At 41.3% G+C, this 18362-nt stretch overlaps 1 protein-coding gene across 4 annotated transcripts in view; it reads right to left on the bottom strand.

The window, feature by feature from the left end:
- NRXN1 (neurexin 1) overlaps window positions 1-18362 on the bottom strand; it is a 715037-nt gene that overhangs the window by 271118 nt on the left and 425557 nt on the right. For 3 of the 4 annotated variants that reach the window (XM_082756020.1, XM_082756021.1, XM_082756022.1), the window contains exon 1: window positions 8493-9373. The exons of the other annotated variant lie outside the window; for it this stretch is intronic. In XM_082756020.1, coding sequence (XP_082612146.1) covers window positions 8493-8733 — 241 coding nt within the window. In that variant the 5' untranslated portion in view covers window positions 8734-9373. Of the gene's footprint in view, window positions 1-8492; window positions 9374-18362 lie in introns of those variants that run through there. 4 annotated transcript variants of the gene reach the window in all.

Here is an 18362-nt window from a genome sequence, read left to right as displayed (position 1 = left end):
CCATCTCCTACTTACTTCGCAGGGCTCTCTAGAGCTGTTTTGACTGAGAAAGTCAGCCAAAACAAGTGATTCACTCTCAGCAGGTTTGCTGATGGCACCAAGCTGCATGGTGCAGTTCACATGCTGGAGGGAAAGGATGTCATCCAGATGGACCTTGACAGGCTTGTGTGAACCTCATGAAGTTCAACAAGGCCAAGTGCAATCTCCTGCACCTGGGTCAGGGCAATCCCAAGTACAAATGCAGGACATGTGGAGAGCAGCTCTGAGGAGAAGGACATGGGTGTGTTGGTTGATGAGCTCAACAGGAGGTGGCAACGTGTGCCCACAGCCCAGAAGGTGGCTGGTATTCTGGGATGCATCAAAACAAGTGTAGCTAGCAAGCTGAGGGAAGTGATTGTCCCTCTCTACTCTGCTCTCATGAGATCCCATCTGGAGTACTGCATTCAGTACTGGTGCCTCCAGCATAAGAAAGACATGGACCTATTAGAGCAAGTCCAGAGGAGGGCCACAAGGATGGTCAGAGGGCTGGAACAGCTCTCTTTTGAAAAGAGGGTGAGGGAGTTGGGGTTCTTTAGCCTGGAGAAGAGAAGGCTCTGGGCCCCTTCTAGGGGCCTTCCAGTACCTAAAGGGGGTCTACAAGAAAGCTGGAAAGGGAATCTTTATCAGGGATTGTATTGATAGGACAAGAAGTAATGACTTTAAACAAAAAGAAGCTATATTTCGATTAGATATAAGAAAGAAATTCTTTATTATGAGAGTGGTGAAGCACTGGAACAGGTTGCCCAAAGAAACTGTGAATGCCCCATCCCTGAAGATGTTTAAGGGCAGATTGAATGGGGTTTTGAGCAACCTAGTCTAGAGGAAGGTACCCCTGCACACGGCAGGGAGGTTGGAATCTCTTGGTCCTTTCCAAACCAAACCATTCTATGATTCTGTGACTATAACTGACTCCTCTTCATGGTAGACAAGGTTTCTCCTTTTTTTCTTTTTTTTTTTTTTTTCTCCAAGTCTTGTCATTAATTGTAGGTGAGTTGAAGGAATAACATAAACGATGCCCAGAGAAGAACTAAGTCAATTTCAGATATGCAGAGATAAAAGAACATATTTAGAACATAGTCAACTTGCTTTAGAAGCATGTTGTTTTTTTTTGTTTTGTTTTGTTCTTTTTTTTTTGTTTGTTTTGTTTTTCCTCCAGATACAGCTGTAGTAAAAGGTAGCTAAGGAAAGAATTAACACTTCTCTCATTTCTGTGTAGGTGTCTAAGTGCATCCCCCACTAAGACCCCAAAATAGCAGAATGATCTGGGCAAATCTTTTATTTCTTAGCCCTCCATTTCTCCATGTTTCTGTAACAAGCCCTCAAGTAAAACACCTAACTATGTATTTAAAAGGAAGATACGTCAATGTGCCATTTACGGTTCAAATATATGAAATAATAGACTATGCTTATTCCTCAGAGGCAAACCTTGCCTCAACTTGTCTTCTGAGATTCAGGATCACAGATGCCATGTATCTATTGTATCAGTACGTTTTTCTTACCCTACCTAGACTGCACAAGCCATTCACACCCTTCAACGGGGCTATTTTTGTGGATTTGGAAAGATTAGTCTTTGCAGAAGTAGTTTTGTGCTTATGAAAATTCAGAACTGCTGTTTTCTATGGTGATTTGGTGATTCACTGATGGTGGGTCCATAGCAGAGACAGTGACTGCTCCTAAGAATGACATCCTCCCCACCAGTTTATTCTAGCTCTGCAGAGTGACTTGCAGCAACACCACTTCTCTCCTCCTCCTTTCCCAGTTTATTTTCACTAAGTATTTTTTTCTGTCAATTAACAGGGAAGAGAATAATTAATTATATTGTTCTGACCAATTACGTCTATGGTTAATGACTTTTGTTACTGAACATTTTTCAACATTTTCAACTGTTAGAGAAATTTTCATTTTTTCAACTTACTACTGTGGAGCATATTCTCATTATAAGGAAATGTCTGTGATATATATATATGTGTGCATACAGATGCTTGCACACAAATGCATAACAAAGTTATGAGAAAGAGTGATAAAAATTACTTTGGGCCATCCATATTGCTATTAGTAAACAAAGAAAAAGTGTAAATGATGATAAATACTTGGCCTCTCTTCTTTATGTTAGTTACTTTTAACTTTATAGAGCAGTGTCGTTATTCATAATACATTTTCTTTCATCAAATCAGATTGTTCCATTCCACTTATAATCACAGCTACATTCACAAGTCAACTTATTATCACAGCAAGATCTATCAGCTCTGCCTACACTGTATTTACAAACTAGAAAGGAAGTTGTTAGCTTAGAAAAAAAATGCTACAGATACTGTGGCAGACCTGAGGACATCAAACTTAATAACAGAAAGATAAATTAACTGATACTGGGGAAAGACAAGAAAGAGGTCAATAATGTCATCTTGATTATTTGAAGAGGTTAAGAACTATTGCAAGCTTTGACCATGAAGACAAAAAATGAACTTCAATAAACTAACCTATATGATATACAGAAAATAAAATGATCAAGCATGTTGTCCTATGGTTAGACATTGTAATGACCATCTGTGTGAGAAAACTGATAAAATATTAGGACTATAGAATTGTTTGCCCTTACTCATGCTGGGCATAAGAGTCTAATATCAGAGTTTAGTCTAGAGAGTTTTCCCTGGATTAAAATGAAGAGACAGAAATTTCCCTTAAAGCCAACACAACCCCTTGCTATCAGTAAAAATCCATCTTTGAAAATTAGAAGCAGCGGGAAGTACACTGTATAGAATGCTAAATTAATTTCTTCTGATAACTTATTTCAAACAGTATTTGATTAAAAGACAATGAAACATGCTTTAAATCTAGAAAAACATGGTTACCACAGGCTGAAGCAAAAGTGTTATTACTGATAAGGGACAACAGAGTGTTGTTATTTATTTAGGTTTTGTAAAAGCACCCCAGTCAATCAATAGCTCTGCATGTACTGAGGCAGCAGGGCTTGTATGAAGATGCTTATCAGAAATCCATGAGCAACATTCCACTTTTGATTATAGTACTTCAGACTGTCCACAATACTGCTTAAGACTGTATGCCTCTTTGACAAGCCATATTGACAGAAATAATAATATAGAAACCACGCTTCCTAATTTGCATATCTAACTGCACAGCCAATTAACCACTATGCTAACTGAAATTGCTTTGTTATTCATTTTATTCCAATTGATGCTAATACTTTGGCAGTTGATGTGGATAATAACTGATGGAGCATATTGAAAATTTTGTTATAAAATCTGTATAATTTAAAGACCTGGAGGAAGCTGCTATGCTTTACAGCCTTAAAGTGGAAATGCCTCAGTTATATATATGTGCTCATAGCAGAAGAACTAGTAGCTATTTGGAAACTCATGAATGAAAAGGAGATATAAAATAAGAAGACTGATATACAAACAGATTTTATATATATATATACATATATATATATATATAAAAGAAAAAGATCTAAAAACAAAGCAATTGAGACATGACAATGAGACTTTTTCACTTCTACCTCTAATATCACGTTGTGTAACAATGCTTGAACATCTGGAAACATTTACATTTGATGTTTAAACAAAATATAACCCTTTTCTGCCACATAAGTGCATTCTAAATGAGAAATGTTGTTTCATTTAAACTAATCTTAAAATATTTATTTTATTATCATTATATTCAGAAATAGCAATTCCAGCATATGAAAAATAGAAAGTAAGAGGCCATAAAGTATTTTACCTATACCAATAAGTCTTTCTTTACAGTGTTTTGTTTTTGTTTTTAACACAGATACTTCCATATGCACATTTTTCAAAGTTGTTTTCATTATATTCTTCATTATGGTAGCATAAATGATTTTACTGCAGTGTTGCTATTCTTAGTGAAAGCTCCTGGGGAGTTCATTTGGCATCTTCACTGAACAAGAGCCGCCTGATCCAGCCCACAGAGCGACACGCTGGTAAGGGTGAGCTTGTTAGGACTCTGCTACAGAAGTTTCTCTAAACGGACATAATTTGGATGCATCCAGTGCATGCGAACCTCAGCCACAGTGGCAAAGCAGAGACTGGAGGAAGTAGGCTTAGTTTAGAGTGTGAGGCCTTCCTGTATGCCTGTGCTCCTACATCAGGTTCTAGGTAAGAAAGACTGGGGGAGGGAATGTGTTATGGTAACACACAATCCCTCTGATCCACATCAGCTGTTATCTCTGAGACTCCACTGCTAACTTTATTTTTTTCCCCATGACCTCATTTTCCACATACTTTCAAACTCTTCTTCCTGCTCAGGAACTTTGTTGCTAAAACATTTTTTCACTCAATCTGCTTGACAGCTTAAATCCCTCTATTTTTTGCACCACAAAGGACGCTAGCACCTCCCAGTCCCAAACTCCCACTTTCTTAACACCTGCCACCAGTACCCTATTCATTCCACTTCAGACACCCTCCGCTCCTCCTAAACCATTTGCCTATATCTTTGTCATTAACCTCAACCAGCTGGATACACTCTGGCCTCGTGCTAATCCAGGTACTTAAATGCACCACGCCTACACATAATGCTCACCAATATTTGTTCTGCCTGTGAACACAAAGATCCCATTCCCTCCCCATTTTTGCATTTTCTTTCCAAGCACATGGACATGCAAATTTCATTAGTTACCTCCTGGGTCCTGCTCTGGCAGATTTGGGAAAAACAAACAAACAAAACAAAACAAGCAAACAAACAAACAAAAAAATCTACTTTCATTTCTTAGAAAAACACCTGCACAAGAACCTCAGAGTAGAGAGAGAAGAAATAACAGAAAAACAGCCATACACTACTTGACACTCAGTAACTGAATGAGAAGTTGGGGTACAGTAAAAGGCCCAGTCCAGTAGAGAAAAAAGAGGTTTTTGCAGGAAGGAAGGGGTGAATGAGGATGGTGACAGCCATCCGTATGGCTATGCTGCAAACGTTTTACTCATTCAATGTGCAATATTCACTCCACACAATCTATCATATTGGTGGACTCTCAAAGAAACTACCTTTCTTGTTTAAAGTTACTGTGCAAGCTGCAATCACTTTCCTTTCATGTGGACTTTGATACGTATAGTCCATGTTTTTACAATCTAGTGGCACTGCAGTGAGAGCTACTCTACCTACTCAAAAAATAAAATAATTTTTTTAAAAGTTTGCATGGTAGATATAGCTATATCAAAAGTGATAACCTTTCTCTCAGATGGAGCAAGGAGACATGAACACAAGTCACCAAATGCCCCACATGCTGCAGAGACCACTGGTAAGCACTGAGCAGCCCAGGACTTACATTTGTGAACATTATTCTCTTACTTCTCTGCATTTCTCTTTATGTTGCTGATGTCATGACCCAGAAAATTACTTTCTTATTTCTTCCTGTGGTTAAACTCTTGATTCCTTCAGCCATATGCCACCTTTCCAAGTTTAATGTGAGTCAGAAAGCTAAGTTAAAAAAAAAAATCATTCGGTCAAGCTTGAAAGATGTTTAATTTTAATATGCTAAAAGATTGTGTGCTGATTAACTTTTTTTTTTTTTTTTTTTTTTTTTTTTTTTTTTAAATAGGGTGAACTAATTGCTTGGTTGGAATTCTGTTTGTGTCTCTGTGAGACACAATACTGACAACTTAAACCACATGAGATCATACTACTAAGCAAAATCCAAGTAAAATTACCTGAAGAAAGTGTTAGCAGCACGATTGTGGTCTGGTTTGTTGAAAGAAGTGGCAAGAATCCAACCATGCAGGGCTTTTGGCTTTGCTTATACTATTAGCTGGAAATGGGCTGGCTGAAGGAAAACTGAAAGAATAAAAAATCAAAGCAAAGCTGAGAGGATGGGGGTGGTAGGGCCAGCTGGTGCCACGGTTAGAGGAGGAAGGTGTGGATGTCTGAGGACTGTAATGACATTTATTGAATGGATGGGAAAAGTGATTTTTTCTCCTTCCTTTGACACCACTGACTCACAATATTAGAGTGCAATGCTTTCAGGGCATCGACTAATTGACCTACCCTAAAACATCTTTTCAACTTTTAACAGGTAAGATGCTACAGAAAACTGCCAAAGTAACAAAAAGGCAGGTATGAGGTCACCACAAAGCCTTTATGTAAAGGAAAAATGGAAGAAATGCAAAATGGAAAAATTGCAAAACTGAATGGAGCTAATGCTGAAGCCCAGCCAATGCAGGATACAAGTCTGAGAGTCAAATTCTCACTCTCACCACACTTAAACCTTCAGGGACACTGCAGAACTGCCCTTTGATGCCAGGGTAAGGAATAAGCATCCACGTCACCCAGCCCTCTCCGACTGATGTTTAGAGATGTAGGGATGGGCTCCACAGGAGCTGTGTCCAACCCTGCTCAGCCAAGAAGACAAATGTTCCTGTTAGACTTGTAGAAGCAAATGGGAGCAGCTCTTTGAAGAATTAATAATGAAATGAATGAGATGTTTTAAAACACCACCCAGTTGTAGAGCTTCTGATAAATAAAGAAAAAACAAGGACTTTTAAAGTTACACTCTGAAAACACTCTGGAATACCTTTTTATGATATGTAACATTTTTCATTTTGTAAAATCAGTTACTTAACTTCTGGAGAGGCTCCTAGGCTTCCCTATGAAGCCCTTAACTGTCAACTCCACCACTTCACCTTTCATTTTCTTTAGCAAGACTAATTTCCTCCAGGAGGGTTAGCTTTTTGCACCACTACCCCTTGACTGGGTCCAAGGTAATGTTTTTTAAAAATAGCAAAAGGTGTGATTTTAAAATGCTTTCTAAAGAATTGGTATTTAAATGATTACATTTGCTTTTTCCCCATATTCTTTTAGCGTCCCCTAGCAAGCCCCTAAACGATATCCCCATATGTCCAGAAATTCAAAGAACAATAAGTATATATGCATATGTACACACATACGTCTCTAATTTTACCCTGTAAGCACATACAATACAGAACAAGCAGCATTCTCAAGCTTGCACTGCCTGAATACACTACAGTGGAGAGTGATGGCCTAAATTTTATTTTTTTTTTGCATTACACCAGACATCTAACTTCTTTCTTAATTAGCAAAATGCTTAAGAAAAGTCATTTCTGTCCACTTTGCCTTTTCTAGCAGTTTAGGATTAAGGTGTATTCAACACACACTGGAAATTTTCAGATAAACAATACAAGCATATCCACTAATGTTAGCATTGCTAACCACTGGAAAAAAAAAAAAAAATCCATTACATCCTAACTACCTCGTGCCTGCAACTGGGTCATCTTGCACAGAGATGCAAAGGTTAAGCATACGATCTGGTTTTTACTTTGCAAATCTTGTAAATGACATTGCATGATCGTGCAAATGAAGCAAGGCAAGATGAGAAAATGAAGAAGAATGAAGCTGTATAATCTAATCAGAAGCTAACAAGGGTTTTTCTTTATCTTTTTTTTTTTTTTTTTTTTTTTCTTCCCTCGGAGACAAAGGGAGGGCTTGGTTTTAAATCCTTAAGGCACAGTCTGGTGTTTAGCTTTCTTTTACAGCTTTTCGTAATGCTGAACATGTTCATATCTGTTTTGCATGTATTTATGTATAGGTTCATGTAAGTATGCATGTGAAAAGAAAAACTGTAACAGTGCTGTTTAAAGGGCACTGAGGCAGCTTCCTGTCACTTCAGAAACTAAGTCCCACAGTACTGTATTTCTGAAGCAAAATGCATTTACACTTCAGAAGCATTTTTATCTCTGTCCCTTTCCTGACCACTACGGTGGGCATTATTTCCCCCCTTCTCAGTGATTAAGCGCTGACTTCTCTCCCGCTCCCCCGTGCAATTAGCTGACCTTTGCTTTTTAGTTCATCGACTTTCCCACCGAGGCAATGAGTCGGAAGGAGCACGATCATCCCCAGCGATGGAGCACCGCACAGGCTCGCTCCCCGCCCCTCGCTCCCCGCCGGGGTCCCTGCCCTGCCCTGCCCCAGCCCTGCCCGGCGCACGGGCGCTTTGCTCGCCTCTGCGCCCCCGGACAGGGGCAGGAGGGAACAGGGGGGGCGAGGGCTGGTACCTTCGGGCCCCCGCTTCCCCCGGGGGGCAGCGGCTGAAAGAGACGGAGGTGCCTGGGCTGGGCTTTCCAACCCTCTCGCTCTGCAGCCGGGGGGACACGGAGGGGTCCGAGGGGGACAAGAAGGGGTGCCGGGCAGCCCCGGGGAAAGCCCCGGTGCTGGCCGCAGGCGCCTCCGGCAGCATCCTCCGGCCGCCCCCAGCCGGCTGGAGGCCAGCCGAGCCCCCCGCCGGCCCCGCACCGGGAGCAGCGGGATACCCCTAGCTCCCCCCAACACACACCCCCGACCCAGATTGGGGGTTCCTGGCCCTCCGCATCCCTTTGCCTGAGCTCTGCGGGGCGGGAGGAGGTGCGGGGCTAGGGGGGCGCGGCGCGCAGCCCACCGTGCAGGGAAAACCGAGCGGCGCCCGAACCCACCGTGTCCGCCTCGCAAGGAAGCCGGTGACCTGTAGATAGCGATAGGCACTGAATGATGTTTGCTGCTGCCATGGAAATGGTGAATGTGGTGAGCGCCCAAACTGGAGGCGCCCCACGCCACCCCAAGGAGGCCGCTGAGAGTGAGCGGGACTATCCAGAGTAGGGCCAAGCGGCCCCCGGCGCTGCCGCTGCTGCCGCCGGCGGGGCCCGGCTCGGGGCTGCCCCTGAGGAGCCCCCCCATCCTCCGGTGCACGGCGTCCTCGGGAGGAGCAGCAGCCACAGGGAAGGAAGGCAAAGTTTGGGCAGAGGCGCGCTCGCAGCCTCGCGCACGGTGCCGGCGGCAGCTCACCGCACCAGGCGAGCCATGGCTTCCCTTTGGGCTAGCTTATGAGGATCCTTTTCTCCAGGTCTTCTTCTGGCCAAAACAATCCGAGACATAGTCAGAGGCGGAGAATCCAGGCGATTCCGAGCCTTCGCAAAGAGGTGGAAGAGAGGAAAAGCCCCGTGCTCAAACAATCGCTAGTTTCAGCTTTCCTGGGGCTGGTGCTCATTAACAATACTCCACAGTTGCAAACGCTACGAGAGTGCCAAGCATTCCCCCATCCTCAGTAATCCACAGCGTAGCCAATCATGCCACATCGCTGGCTAAGGAAGAAGCAGGGGATGCCACTCCATCAACCAGAGCTGGGAAAGCAGAGAAAAATCAAACTGCTGCTCTTCCCTCCATTCATCTCCAAACTGGTGAGCCCTCTCGGAGCAATCTCTCCCGGCGCGCACACACACTCGCACTCGCACTCACACAGGCTCGCACACGCCGCCAGACAATAACGGGGCTGCTCCGGCAATCTCAATGGTCTGCCTATTGACAGTAATACCCGAGGATGTTTTCAGAGAGAATAGTGCACCCTTATGAAAGAAGCTGGGAAAAAAAAAATAACCATGCTTGCGAAGAGCAGGGCTATGCAAATCTGCAGTCTCCAAACAGCAAATCACCGAAGCTCGGATGCAATGCAGAGGACGAGCCTATGTTAAAGAGGGAGGCTGAGTTCAGCTCCCACACAATCGCACTGCCTCCCTGCCTTTCGGGAGCCGCACAGTGCCAGAACATGGCTCGGGCGGTGCGGCGGACACACGCACGCCCCTCTCCCCAGCCCGCCACCCAGCCGCGCCGCGGAATTAGCAGCACGGCGGGCGCCTTTCCCCTCATTGGGTAGTTCAGATGTGCCAGTGTCTCGAAAAGCCACTTTCTCCTTAAAAAAAAAAAAAGAACGATTTCGAGTTTGTTAATTGGCCTAAACTTCGCCCATCAGACGTTTCCCCTGTCGATTCGAGCATCGGCTTTGATTATCCGGTAATTACACACATGGCGCCTAACAAAGAGTTACGCTTTTTTTTTTTTTTTTTTTTTTTTTTTTTTTTTTTTTTTTTTATCTTTCCTTCCCTGGCTTGCTTACGCGTCTGCCACCCCACCGCAGACGCGGCCACCAACCGGGCTGAAAACGTTTCTGGGCCGCCCCCCCCCGGCTGCAGGGCGGCACCAGCAGCATCGCCCCTGAGCTGCGGGGCCCCGCAGCCGCAGCCTCGCACCGCACCCTCCTGCCCCGAAACCAGGGGGAAGGGGCGTCTCGGCCCCCGCAGCCTAGGGGGTAAGACTACACGGTGCAAAGCCAAGCCCCGCATCGAAGGAGAAGGCATTGCTCTCCTCCCCGGGTCGTGTGTCCCGCGCCCCCCGAGCCGGCGGGAGAGAGGCGCAGCCCCTGCAGTACCGCACCTGGGCACAGCACGGGGTGAGAGCCCCACGCTGCCGGCTCTCCTCTCCCCGCCCTCCGCCGGTTCCAGCCTCCCGTAGATCTTGTGCCATGCCTTCAGCAGCATGAGATCATGGGCGCGGGGTGCGGATGCGTGAAAGGGAGAGGGCGAGCGGTGGGTGTGCAAAAGCCTTTTTATACATTTCGCGTTCGTTTAGAACAAAACCTGCTGCAGTTTGCCGGGGGACTTTCTAATTCACACGGGGATGATCGGAAGTCACAATCCTTACTCAACTGCGTAGGCTTAGGGAAGAACGAGAAAGGAATTTCGCCCCGGCTCTGCTCGGCCCAGGATGTATTGCATCCCCGGAGAGGAGCGAGGAGACGCCCTAAACCATACGTCCTCCACACCACTGCAAAAGCAGCCCCAAAACACGGTACTGGAGGCTAAGAAACGGCCCCTCCTGCCCTGCCCGCCCCCAGGGCTTTGCACTTTTACAGCCAAGTTTTGCAAAGATGCTAAGATGAATTGCAAAAGATCTTAACGCAAGATGAAAGCACTCAAGCACGGAGGGGAAACCGCATGAGTGAGCGGCGGGGCTGGAGCGGGGCCTTTCCCCGACAGGTCACTGCTAACACAGCGCCAGCCTCCAGGAAAGGGTCCGGTGGGACATGGGCTATCCCCATCCCGGCACCGGACTGCAAAATAAAAGGGCAACTGGTAAGAAACTCGGTGACTTTTCCTACCTGTCTTAAGAAGCAAAACAAATAACTCCAAATTTCTGAACTTTCGGTTTGCAGCTGCCGTGTGCTGTCATCTCATAATAAATAAATAAATAAACCAACCAAATAATAATAAAAAAAGAAGTTTGTGGTTAAAAAAAGAAGTCAACAACAACAACAAACACAAATTCCCTACATCTCAGAGTTAAGGTAAGAAGAAAAAAGAGAAATTTTGAAGAAACATCAGCCCGGACTTGCCAGGTGTTCTAAAATTAAAGCCTCTGATGTCTATTTCTTGTTCATGTGAGTAATATATGCTAGCAATCTTATCCATAAATACCGCTACTTTTTCTATCAATGTCTCAAAAAAAATGAACTGAAAAACTTCATTCAATCACTGAAACCATTTTTTTCAGTAAACTGTTCACATGCTGTTGCAGATTTAGAAACAGAGTAGTTACTTGATTGTACTTAATGATAGTAAAAATCCTCCAGATGAGTAATTTAAAACTGGTATCAGTTCTCTGAAATAGGAAGCTGGTATTGCCAAACATGTAATGATACAGTTGGCACAATTACTTCCAGTTGGCAAGTCCTCTCTAGACCATCTTCTGCTTGGCTCTTTTAAGGTCTCCATCAAGAGCTCTATTATGCTACCACTTGGTGGGAGTCTCCCTGGTGACATCCAGGAAAGTATGGCTGGACCTCAGTTGCAGGGATCCTGTTAGTTATAACTTTGCAACAAAATCTTTCCACAAATCTCTCCCAGCCTGAGTATAGTTCGTTCAACTAAAATATACTTTGGTGTGGATACTGTGGATACTGTAGGACTTTGTGTTCTCTCCATGTTGTTGCATATGTTTGTAGCCTGAGTGCCTTAATCTAAATTCTTACTTCATCTGCCATGTTCTTTGTCACAGGGGCCTATCTAGAGTACTTAAATACCAAGCACAGATGAATAAAATGTTTAGGTACTTCAAAAGTACTTATTTTTTATTTTAATATTTAATTAAAGAGAAAAAAGGTGTTTAAGTGCTCACATTATTAAATATGTACTATTTATGCAGTGCATACACATAACAGCTACTAAAGTTTCCAGTTCAAATCTGTGTTTGGAGACTACTTGGAGAAGGCTTTTTTCATCAAATAGATTATAATGGGTCATTTTTAGATGTTACATTATGATGTTAAACACTATGTAGGGACTGCTAAATCGATGGATTATTTTGCTGCTGCATATTCAAACTAAGAGTTGAGGACACAAAGGCCAATCTCCATAAAGCTACTTAGGCATTTTCCTTAAGTACTTTCTACAAATGTGAACAGGGAGACACATGACTAAGTAGGCATCCTTTGCTAGATCTGGCAATGTGCTCAGCACCTTGTAAGTACTAATTTTAATGTACGCTATAATTTTAATGACATTTGACATTTTCATGGCTCTGCACTCTGAACCACAGAAGGAAATGAGGGGACTATGCAAGTTTAAGGGAAGAAAAAGGTTATCTAATGCAGTGCATGGGTGAGAAATGGGGAGAAGTAGTTTGTGGAAAATATCACGAGATTGAAAATGGAAAGGATAACAGAAACAGAAAAAGGAAGGTGTAGAAGTAAGCATACGTGAAAGTAAATGAGAGGTAGATGAGAGCAGAAAGGCAAAAGAAGGAAAAACAAGGAAATAAAATTACTTCTTGTTCTTTTTTTTTTTTTTGTGATAACAAGCACTTCTCTCTAATTTGAAGCAAATCTTGGTAGTTAGATACTTCTAGTCTTTTCATGTTTTATTTAAAAGTCTTAATTGATAGTCTTAGCACTCAGAGTTAAGCTTTTTAATGAAAAGTAAAAGTTTAAAGCATCTGCAAGTAAACATTATGAAAGCCAATGGTAAGAACTGTTTCTCATTTATTTTTTATTTTATTTTTATTTATTTTTTTTTTTACCTCCTGCTGACATAAGAGTGAATATGAATCTTTCCTGGCTGAGGACTAGCTGAAATTGAAATAATCTGGTTGTAATCCCCAGGGGCACAAAGTCATGCACACCAACACAATCAACACTGTGCTATCAATTTATGAAGGCCTCTCTCAAAGAAAGAAGAGGATGTACAGAAAAGCAATAAACACAGAATTTGTGTAAACAAATAAATATCCTATTAGAGACATAGCAAATAAACTGTGAAAATAATCTACAGGATTCACAAGGTAGTTTTCAGTATTCTGAAAATATGCCCAACACTTGGCTCACTGAAGCTAACTTTATGATTTTGTTGTTGGTGGTTTTGTTGTGTGTGTTCATTTTTAACCCTATTTAATACTTATCCTGTGCAGGTCCCATAGCTAGTACATGAGACTTTTAATTGAGTTATCTCCACCAAGTGCTCTATGAATACCAACAGTTTCCTAGGTGTATAAGTAAGACTCTCCTTAACTGTAAAAACACATATTTTCCTTGCTTTTTCTACTGAGCTACACCATTATATAAATAAATGCCATATATAAATGCCAAATGTTCCTAAAGAATACTTATACAAATAAAAAGATTGCTTCCAAGAGTATAATTTACATTATTTCATTGAATAAAATCAGGTACTTCTTGCCAGTACAACTTTATCTGCCTACACCCTGATTCTTGTCAATATAGCTATATCAGTGAAGATAACCATCTTGGTGACACAGGCAAAGCTTCCGGGCAGATCATGCCTTAGGCTAGCAGTTGTTGTCAGTTAAATTCAGGGCTCCTTAGGTTAAGTGCCTTCTTATGCAACCAGAATTCTCTGCCCATCTCTGTTTGCCAGAGATGAAACGCTACACTTTGTGTTGCAACAGCCACACTAAAACTCCTGAAGCTCAAATACTGTGCAGCAAACTCAGGTAGAAAAAAGCTCTACAAATATGTGTCTGTATTACAGAGAATGCTGTTCAATGAACACTTTAGCACATTTGCTATGTTTTTCTATTGTAGCTTTTCTCCACTGTTGTGTATGGAATCTCATTTCATTTGAAAACCTGTGGAAATCTTTTGATTGCAATTAAGCAGGACAGAACTTATGTTTATCTGACAGACAATGGCTTAGAGAAGAAAATGTTCAAGCTGTTAGGTTTAACCTATAAGTACTTACTGCTATAAACTCTGACGACTTTCAGGACCCACCCTCCCCCTTCCAAGAGTACATGTCCGATTTTTCCATTGAATGTGTTATTTTTTTTCTCATTTAAACAGAATAGTGTCTCTTCCAAAAACTAATGAGCTGCAAGATTAGGCCTGTTTAGGGAATTTATACCTGTGATCAGGGAATAAGAACCATAGCCAGTTTGTGTCCTAACCCTCCATAATTTAGAGAGAGGACAGAAACCCTTTACTTTAGAAAGGAAGCCAATACAGCATATCACACAAATTTCTAAGAGTCTTGGAAGATAACAAATATGATTCTAGGAGAGATGCAATGAGTATTTTTGTAGTCATAAAATACGAAGAAATTTCAGTATTCGGTGATTATTTTTCTATTTTTTTTTTTTCTTTTGTATAGATTAATTATATCATATGAAAAAAGGAGTTTACAGTGGCTCCTTTCTCTGTAGTACAGGTATACTCTACGTATGTATTGCAAAAAATAAATAAATCAACAGCTAACTAGTCTTTCTGTCCATCCAAATAAGCTTAAATCTTCACCTGAAATGTTTCTTGACCCCACATGTGTAAAGACAACAGTAATCTCTTTCTTTCTATTCCTTGCTATTAAAAGCAAGGTTTTTTTTTTTTTTTTTTTTTTTTTTTTCCATTTTTACTGAAACTATGCATACAAGCCAGATCCCTTCAATTTAGAATAGAAGGGACTGGTTGGAGAACATTTTCCAGCAAGGAACTTTGGCTCTAAAAGCAAACTCACTCTTGGTCTGAAATAGCCCTAGTTGGTCTATCAGTCTTCAGAGTACTTTGCCTAGTCCAGCCACTGGTGGCTAGCATTAGCCCTGGTTTGACCTGACTTGAGGACGATGGCTCATACTAAACTGGGAGATGTCTTTTGCTGGCTGCCAGTGCTACTATTTTCCCTTCCCTTCCCTCTTTAAATTTGTCTGAAGGGTGCTAACACCTTGGCTAGGTCCACCTTTTCATTTCAATATAAAGCCCCAGAAATTAAGGCCAAATCCACACGTACATGCATGGAGGTATTTAAGAGATTTGTTGTCCTGTATAAAACAGGGCAGGATGTACTCATGTTCTCTCTGGACTACCACATGAGCAGTTAGTTCTATGGGCAATTAGATGGCTGCCAAACCTGCATAAGTCTCTTTGATTTTCACCAGTGCTGCCATAGGAATTGGCACTACATCACTGCAGGAGAATGAGATCCCTGACTACAGCTTAAATGCTTCTAATTTCAACTCTTCAGCAAATGCTTCAGCTAGGGACAAAATACAAACAAACAACAATAGACACTAAAATAGGTTGAAAATTAGTCATCTTGAAGTTTGATGGGATCAGTGACAGATACCAATAACAGAATGCAGAGTTGCATTCTTCTGTGTTCAGTACAAGCATACAAAGTGTAAGCAAAACCTAGTTGTTTAAAAAGATCAACAGAAATAGGAAAAGTCTGTGTTTTGGCTTGTTCTGTAGCTCCTGTTATTATCATACATCTATAATATTAAATGCCATGTCGTGACAAAGCTAAAACTTAACTGAAAGTGCAATGGCTTTAAGATGGGAAATTGGGTTTAAAGAGCTTGCAAGGCAGAGCTGATGGCCTTTTCTGAGGTGGGAAGCCCACAGGTAATGGGAGGAACTCTAAATGATGCTCATCAAGTGCCTAAAGTTAAGAATAGTCAGGAGATGTGGGCCTATTACAGGAAGTCCAGAGCCAGGCTTGCTGACCAAAGGGCTAGAACACTCATTCAGTGAAGAGAAGCTGAGAGAGTTGGGGTTATTCAGCCTGGAGAAGAAATGGAAGGCTCTGGGGAAAACCTTACAGCAGCCTTCCAATACTTAAAGGGGTCCTGAAGGAAAGATGAGAAGGGACTCTTTATCAGGACATGTAGTGATAGAACAAGGGGTAATGGCTTTAAAATAAATAAGGCAGATATAGATTGGATATTATGAAAAAAATCCTTACTATTAGGGTGATTGGATACTGGAACAGGTTGCCCAGAGAAGTTGTGGATGCTCCTTCTTTGCAAGTGTTCAAGGCCAAGTTGGATGTGACCTTGAGCTACCTGATCTAGTGGGTGGTGTCCCTGCCCATGGTGTGGGGCTTTGGAACTAGATGATCTTTAACTTCTGTTGCAACTCAAGCTGTTCTACAATTCTATTAATACATTGTTAAGCAGATTTTCCTGACATGATTTCTAAGGTGTCCCCCGTCACGGTTCATGATCATTTCCCCCCGTTGTTTCAAGCCTTGGAGAAGAAGAGGCCATACAGTGGAGTTCCACCTCCTGCTTTCCCGCAATGCATTAGCCCTGTAACAGTTTTGTCAAAGAATGGGGCAGCAAGCAAGGCAGCTTGCTGCCATTCTGTCTGCTCCTGAACACGTTGTTTCTGACCCCTGACAGCAGTAGTACTACAGGTTAGATGTAGAAATGACCAAATTTAAAATCAGAGTTGTTAGAGGACAGCATTAACTTCTGGCATTCATACCTTCAAGATGCCCAAATACTTATTTAGCTTTTTTTAAAAAAAGCATTTAAAAAAAAAAGTGTAACCACTGTGCAGAAACCATGTTCAGAAAACATATCTGTAGTGCCAAACAAATGTCTATAGCTGAGTTATGAGCCTCTGAACACACAGGTTTCAAATGGAAATGCTGACATAATCTTAAATGTAGTGGCACAAATACTGTCACTACAATAATCCTTGTAATCTAATATATTAGCCCTGGGGGGATGGAAAATTCAATTGCTGGTCTTAGACAGCCTTTCTGAGGCTCAATTCAAATTGCATAATTATTCTACATCCTTCAAGTTCTTCAAAATACATTCCAAAAGCAGCATTGTACATTCCAAAATATTTATTCTTCAGAGATTGATTTGACTTTTTTTTTTTTGTACTTTAAAGTGAGATATATGACCTCAGAGGCATGTGAAAAATCATTAATCAAGTTTATAACGTGTAACACTCTTTTGTGTGTGAAAGACTTACTTTTTTCCAGAATTCCTCAGTTATGTTGCCAAGATGATTCCCTTAGAGAGCCATGTGTTTATCTTGACAGGTGTCAGTGAGATCTGTGGAGTCTCAGTGGAATTGTTACTGGTTGCTTTGAGGTACAGTAGAAAACATTAAGGCTGCAAACTAATGAACTTGCCTTATTACATTCTAAATAAAATAAACCACAGACTAACCTGGATTAATCTACTAATGCCTTTCTAATGAAGCTTTTATTGGGCATATGGTGTGGTCTTGCTATTTTCCTCATATAGCTAGCACAAGCAAAACCTCAGAATAAAACCTAGATGTTTCTTTTCTGTTACACACCAGTATCAAAAACTCACTATGATAATTATTTTCAGATTGCTATTTTGCTAGCATAACCGTTGATTAACTTACAAGACTAATTGGTTAAAAAAAATAAAAAGCAATCAGAACATTAAAAGGAAACAGGATTCACCGCTGGTAGGAGAAGAGAAAAATATAACTTCTGCTGTTGCTAGGGGAAAAATATAAACCACAACTGCTGACTTTTAATTACTTTAGAAAGCACTCTGTGACCTGTCCTGACAATCCCACAGAATCACTAACTAAATATTGTAACTTCTGAAGTTAAATAATCATTGTGTAATTACAGCTTGCTAGCATTTTCCAGCCCTTAGCTGTAACTTACTATAATTTTGTAATGCATATTAAAAACAATTAAAACAATAGGTGCTTTTCAAAAAAAAAAAAAAAAAAAAAGAGAGTTCTAAGCAAGGTGGAACAAGATAGCATCTTTTCCAGCCAGCTATGCATTTTGCTTTTAATTGTTACTTGCTTTATCTCTGTCTATGAAAAGATCAGAACAGAAGAAAAGACACTCTTTAGTAACATTCTTCTGGGAAAACACTGCTGAATTTAGGTATAAGCTTATACCAGCAATTCAAAGAATAGAAACATCACATATGACTTCAGCTTTGATATACTATTTCAAATACTGAATTTCATTTTTCTCAGTTTCCCACATAAATTTTTGCTTTGCTTCTGTACTTGCAAGATGTCCATTAAAAAAAAAAAAAAAAAAAAAGCCAAGCTTCCCTCTTCCCTTATTTACTTCAACAACAAATTAGCAGCCAAGTTTTCATAGAGGATAAGAAAATAGATACAGTGAAAACCGAGTGAGAACACAGTTTTTCTTTCCTTTAACACCAGCAGCCAGAAACAGTATGAAAGCAATGGATCATGAAGAAAAGCAATTTCCTACTTCAGGGATTAA

Source organism: Aythya marila (assembly GCF_965140915.1).
Source record: "Aythya marila genome assembly, chromosome: 3".
NCBI lineage: Eukaryota > Metazoa > Chordata > Aves > Anseriformes > Anatidae > Aythya > Aythya marila.
The sequence above is the reverse complement of the archived record's forward strand: the minus strand, read 5'-3'. Positions and strand labels throughout refer to the sequence as shown.